The following is a 7,110-nucleotide window of genomic DNA, read 5'->3' on the forward strand; positions in this document are numbered from 1 at the left end:
GCATGCATACATATTATATGGTACATATAACCAGCACACACCTGTACAATCGTAGGTACGTATGCATACATATTATATGATACATATAACCAACACACACCTGTACAATCGTAGGTATGTATACATAGTATATGGTACATATAACCAGCACTCACATGTACAATCGTAGATACGCATGCATACATATTATATGGTACATATAACCAGCAAACACCTGTACAATCGTAGATACGCATGCATACATATTATATGATACATATAACCAGCACACACCTGTACAATCATAGGTATGTATACATATGATATGGTACATATAACCAGCACTCACCTGTACAATGGTAGGTAGGTATACATATTATAGGGTACATATAACCAGCACTCACCTGTACAATCGAATGTATGTGTAAATACTATAGGTTACATATAACCAGCCCTCACCTGTACAATCGTAGGTATGTATACATAGTATATGGTACATATAACCAGCACACTCCTGTACAATCGTAGGTACGTATACATACATATTATATGATACATATAACCAGCACACACCTGTACAATCATAGGTATGTATACATATGATATGGTACATATAACCAGCCCTCACCTGTACAATCGTAAGTATGTATACATATTATATAACCAGCACTCACCTGTATCATTGTATGTATGTATACATATTAGATGGAACATATAACCAGCACTCACCTGTATCATTGTATGTATGTATACATATTATATAACCAGCACTCACCTGTAAAATCGTAGGTATGTACACATAATATATGTTACATATAACCAGCACCCAGCTGTACAATCGTAGGTATGTACTCATATTATATGTTACATATAACCAGTCCTCCCCGGTACAATCGTAGGTATGTACTCATATTATATGTTACATATACCCAGTACTCACCTGTACAATGGTAAGTAGGTATACATATTATAGGGTACATATAAACAGCACTCACCTGTACAATCGTAGTTATGTATACATATTATATGGTATATATAACCAGCACTCACCTGTACAATCGAAGGTATGTATAACTATTATATGGTACATATAACTAGTACTCACCTGTACAATCGTAGTTATGTATACATATTATATGGTTCATATAACCAGTACTCACCTATACAATCGTATGTATGTATACATATTAGATGTTACATATAACAAGCACTCACCTGTACAATCGTAGGTACGTATACATACATATTATATGATACATATAACCAACACACACCTGTACAATCGTAGGTAAGTACACATATTATATGTTACATATAACCAGCGCTCACCTGTACAATCGTAGTTATGTATACATATTATATGGCACATATAACCAGTACTCACCTATACAATCGTATGTATGTATACATATTAGATGTTACATATCACCAGCACTCACCTGTACAATGGTAGGAAGGTATACATATTATAGGGTCAATATAACCAGCACTCACCTGTAAAATCGTAGGTATGTACACATATTATATCTTACATATAACCAACACACACTTGTACAATCGTAGGTATGTGTAAATACTATAGAGGTATGTATACATATTATATGTTACATATAACCAGCGCTCACCTGTACAATCGTAGTTATGTATACATATTATATGGCACATATAACCAGTACCCACCTGAACAATCGAATGTATGTATAAATACTATAGGGTACACATGCATACATACGATATGGTACATATAACCAGTCCTCACCTGTACAATCGTAAGTATGTATACATATTATATGTTACATATAACCACCACTCACCTGTATAATTGTATGTATGTATTCGTAGGTATGTATACATAGAATATGGTACATATAACCAGTACTCACCTGTACAATCGAATGTATGTATAAATACTATAGGGTACACATGCATACATACTATATGGTACATATAACCAGCACTCACCTGTACAATAGTAGGTATATATACATATTATATGGTACATATAACCAGTACTCACCTGTACAATGGTAGGTATGTATACATATTATATGGTACATATAACCAGTACTCACCTGTTTAATTGTAGGTATGTATACATATTATATGGTACATATAACCAGTACTCACCTGTACAATCGTAGGTATGTATACATATTATATGGTACATATAACCAGTACCCACCTGTATAATCGTAGGTATGTGTAAATACTATAGGGTACATATAACCAACACTCACCTGTATAATCGTTGATACGCATGAGGGCTAATGCTCTGCGCCTGTCTGCTGCTCATTAGTTTATACATAAAAGATACATTGTTGCATTGTAATAAATATCTCCAAGTACATTTCTGCACTTTAAATCTAATCTTAGTAAGGATTTTTATTTTTGAGAATTCAGTCGCCATTATTGTATATAACTTCACTGTTTATTTACAGATTGCGGAGTGCCTACTGTGTCCGAACCTAATGGTGTAGTTAATTCTGGCTGTACGACTTATGATTGTTCAAGGACGTTTTCCTGTGCCAGTGGATACGACATCGGCGGCAGCGTGTTTACCGTCACCTGTCAGGCCTCTGGGGCTTGGACAGGGAGCTCATATTCCTGTTCCCCAGGTGAGAATCAATTTCTAGTTCGTTCCAGTTTCACATTGCTAACAAATTGTCTCAATTTATACTTTGATTATGTTTCATTACGACACACCAAACAATCGTTGACATTTCAATTCTGTTACAGTTACAGATATGCAAAATAAGCCATTTATTCAACCGTAGTTTTATCTGCATTTGAGCAAAAAATTTGCGACATTGATATTTGTAATTTGGTTACCAAGACTTAGCCAATTAGAATCAAGGAGAACCAGATGATATGTAATCAAATATCTCACTTGCAAAAATGTAATAAATCTTTTAACATGACAGCCATTTTTCACATTATGAAAGATTTGTCATTGGTATTTTCATGACATTTGTAACTCTTCATTGAAAAGGGGGTTTGGAAGATTAACGGTAGTATATTAAATAATTACGAATATAAAAATTTAATTGAAAAAGTGATAATACAATCAAAACGGGAATGCGAAATCATGCAATTAAATAAAAGAAAATCTTGGGACTTTTGCAAGGTACTAATTAAACAAGAGACAATACAATTTTGCAAAAATCATGCCCGCAAAAATAAAAATGAAATTAAGATTATGGAAGAGAAACTGGCTTTTCTTAATCAATCGAATGTCACAATGACTGAACAAAAACTAATTGAACAATAAGAATTAGAACGGGAACTGGAGGAAAGATATGTGAGGTCAGCAAAAGGTGCTCAAATAAGGTCACGGATAGCCTGGGTAGAAAAGGGAGAAAATAACACAAGCTATTTTCTAGGTTTAGAAAAAAGGAGACAGCAGAAAAAACAATTAGAACATTAGAAGGTGAAAACGGGAGAATTGTAACAAACGCAAATGAAATATCGAAACAAATACACGATTTTTATAAGACATTATATAACACCTCAAATCCTGATATATCTCATTTGAATGAGTATTTAGAAACAACAGCCATACCAAACTCATTAACAGAAGATGATAAAGTCTCATGTGAAGGTATATTGACAATTGCGGAATGCTCCACGGCAATAAATAAAATGAAACTAAACAAAAGTCCAGGAAATGATGGATTAACGGTGGAATTTTATAGAATCTTTTGGAAGTCAATCGGGAATATGGTTCTTGACGCCCTAAATGAAGGTTACTATAACGGCGAAATGAGCGACTCGCAAAAAAATGGTTTAATTACATTAATATACCAAAAAGGTAATGAACAAAAACTAGAAAATTGGAGACCCATATCGTTACTAAACATTGACTATAAAATTGCAGCATATGTATTAGCCACAAGATTAAAACCAGTTATGGAAAAAATTGTAAATACGGATCAAAATGGATACATTAAAAACAGATTGATAGGCTATAATATCAGACAGATACAAGATATAAATGATTATGCTGAAAACTTTAATACAGATGCTTGTATCTTATTTCTGGATTTCTCCAAAGCTTTTGATACAATCGAATGGAGTTTCATGATTGGCTGTTTAAAAAAATTTGGTTTTGGTGATTCGTTTATTGGTTGGATTAAAACCTTTTATACGAATATAACTGGAATCGTTGAAAACAATAACTGGTTAACAGAAAGTCATGTAATAAAACGTGGAATTGGGCAAGGCTGCCCTTTGTCTTGTTTAATTTTTGTAATAGCAGTAGAGATATTAGCGATTAAAATACGACAACATATAAATGTTAAAGGAATACGAATTAACAAAAAAGACATAAAAATAGCACAATTAGCGGATGATACAACATTATTTTTAAGGTATTCTGATGTACCATTAGCACAAAATAATAGAGGAGTTCGGTAAACACTCCGGTTTAAAACTAAACAAAAATAAAACGGAAGGACTCTTCTTAGGCACGAATAAAAGAAAACCGACTAACTATGAAGGGATAAAATGGACTCGAGAGAAAATAAAATCTCTAGGAATATATTTTGGAACTAACAATAAAGTGTGTGCCAATTTGAACTGGGAAGGTAAAAAGACAATAGACGCAATGCTTAAAAATTGGAAAAAAAGACCACTGATCGGTAAAATCGTGGTTATAAATACTCTTGTAATCTCAAAAATAACATATATAGCAAGTGTCCAAGTAATAAGTGTAGAGCAAATAAAAGAATTAGAACGCTTAATATATGGTTTCATATGGGAGGGAAGTGAAAAAGTTAAAAGAAATATCATGATACAAAATTATGAGAATGGGGGGTTAAAAATACGTGATATTATATCACATATTGATGTCATAAGGGTGGCATGGGTGAAACGAATAACAAACAAGGATGAAGCAAATTGGAAAATTATACCAAAAATGATGTACGGAAATTATGGGAAAAACATGTTAATATTTAAAACGAATTTTGAAAAAATTAAGCAAATTAGAGTAACAAGTTTTTATGTAAACATATTGGAGTCATGGCTAAAGGTAGGTGGTACTGGTAGAAATAATAGAGATACCTTTTTTGAAGTAAGAAAAGNAAAAATGTAACAAGTTTTTATGTAAACATATTGGAGTCATGGCTAAAGGTAGGTGGTACTGGTAGAAATAATAGAGATACCTTTTTTGAAGTAAGAAAAGAGGTCATATGGGGAAATAAAAATATTATGATCAACGAAAAAACATTAATCTTTAATAATTGGATCGATAGCAATATGATTTATGTTGAAGATGTAATTGACAAAAATGGTAGAATTAATGAAAAATACATTTATGACAAATTAGCAAACAAACAAAACTGGATGATTGAAATGCTACAAGTTAAAATGGCCTTTCCAAAAAAATGGGCAGGAATTCTACAATCGCAAGAATCGATTAAAACCAAGGTTAATTTTAATAAAGAAAACTACAACGTTTATGATAAAAAAACCGGAGTTAATCTTAACTTAGGGAAGTTAAAAAATAAAGATGTATATAGGTTGGCTACTCAACAAAAAAATGTGATAAACATTAACAAATGCGATGGATAAATTATTTCGGTTTAGATGGATCAATAGAAATCAAACAAATGCTACAATTTGTTTCCAGTAAATTATTAGACAATAAGTATAAAGTATTCAAATGGAAATTATTTCATCATATAATACCAACTAGACAGTTGTTAAACAGAATGACCCTAGCTGACTCAGAGCTCTGTAACGTCTGTCAAGAGGTAGAAGATTTTGAACATTATTTTATCAACTGTAGATATCTTGACAATTATAGGAACAAAATGGATAAAGGTTTTCAAAACATAGGTATCTGTAAAAATATGAGGCAGCTAAGGCATTTGATATTAGGATACAAAATACAAGAACAAAATTACGATTGCACGAATATAATATTGTGTTTGATAGGTTTCGCGGTATTTAAGACCTACCATATAAGCGAACAAAAACAAAAATTAGCCCGATTAACATTTTTAAACGGGAGCTAGAACATATTTGCAGATTTACGCACGTATGTAGCAAACTGTTACATACATTTATGAAGGATTTATGAGAGATTAGCCTACATGGATATACTTTACGAATGGAACTATCAGTAAGAAAGTGTTGTCATTTTCAATCATATGGTTTATTATGGTGACTAACGCAGCGTGTATAATATGGCTTGTAGTAAGGTGTACACATGTAAACTCCTTGACCGCGGGGTCACGCGTGCAGACAGTTTACATCTGTAATGTGTACATGTAAACAACATAAATAACTTTGTTTGTTACTAATATGAAAGAAACTTTGTGTATCAATTACAATCATTATTCTCTAGTGCAAGTATAAGCGAACAAAACTTACCCAATTCGGAATATTACAAAACCTGTCCAACACCTGAATAGTACACGCACATGGTTAGACACAACTATAAAACTAGAAAATAATCTGGACAAATTTGCCGGAATATATGTGTAACTGTTTTTATGTCACTTACATGTACACATACCTAGATCAAATACCTATACAATGTAAGTCATTACAAACTTTACGGATGTATGAAAGTGGACGAGTGGAATTAGTGGGGTTCTTTCAATCATAGGCATTAAAAGTGAATTATATACGGACTTGATTAGAAATTGTTAATCGAATACTATCATTAGATAAACAAAATGAGTCTTTACTTTTTTGTATTGTTAAAAATAATTGTAATAAAAAATAAAAAATAAACCAGTAATATACCGCGTGCATGTAGGTAATGGACGTCCCCATTCTTGTCCGGGTGCAAAGTAAAAGACTTTACAGGGACATGACGCAGACGGATACAGTGTTGGGGTGGCTGATACATGCATGCGCGGGGGCAACTTACAAACTTAATATAACTATATAAAATATATATTTATATATAACACATGTATAAGCATAGCTATTGAATGTAAGGTGTACGAATAGTGAAAGACCACCTGCGAGTGGACACTTTATTGTTCGGGGGGCTGATTCCAGGGCTCCTCAACTCTGGCAGCCTTCAACAACCACTGAATATTCGCATATGCATATGTCAAAGATCTATGAAAATGAGAATATCAAAATGCTGAGGAATTAAAATTTGTATAAAAAAAA

The 7,110-nt window shown here is 32.6% G+C and overlaps 1 protein-coding gene across 1 annotated transcript in view; it reads left to right on the top strand.

The window, feature by feature from the left end:
• The window catches only part of LOC110457635 (sushi, von Willebrand factor type A, EGF and pentraxin domain-containing protein 1-like), a 30,672-nt gene that overhangs the window by 7,464 nt on the left and 16,098 nt on the right, over positions 1-7,110 (top strand). Inside the window, exon 4 of the mRNA XM_021508987.1 lies at positions 2,418-2,594. Within this exon, the coding sequence (XP_021364662.1) occupies positions 2,418-2,594 (177 nt within the window). The remainder of the gene's footprint in view (positions 1-2,417; positions 2,595-7,110) is intronic.

The sequence above is a fragment of the Mizuhopecten yessoensis genome, unplaced genomic scaffold (genome assembly GCF_002113885.1).
Source record: "Mizuhopecten yessoensis strain PY_sf001 unplaced genomic scaffold, ASM211388v2 scaffold9285, whole genome shotgun sequence".
Classification (NCBI taxonomy): Eukaryota; Metazoa; Mollusca; class Bivalvia; order Pectinida; family Pectinidae; genus Mizuhopecten; species Mizuhopecten yessoensis.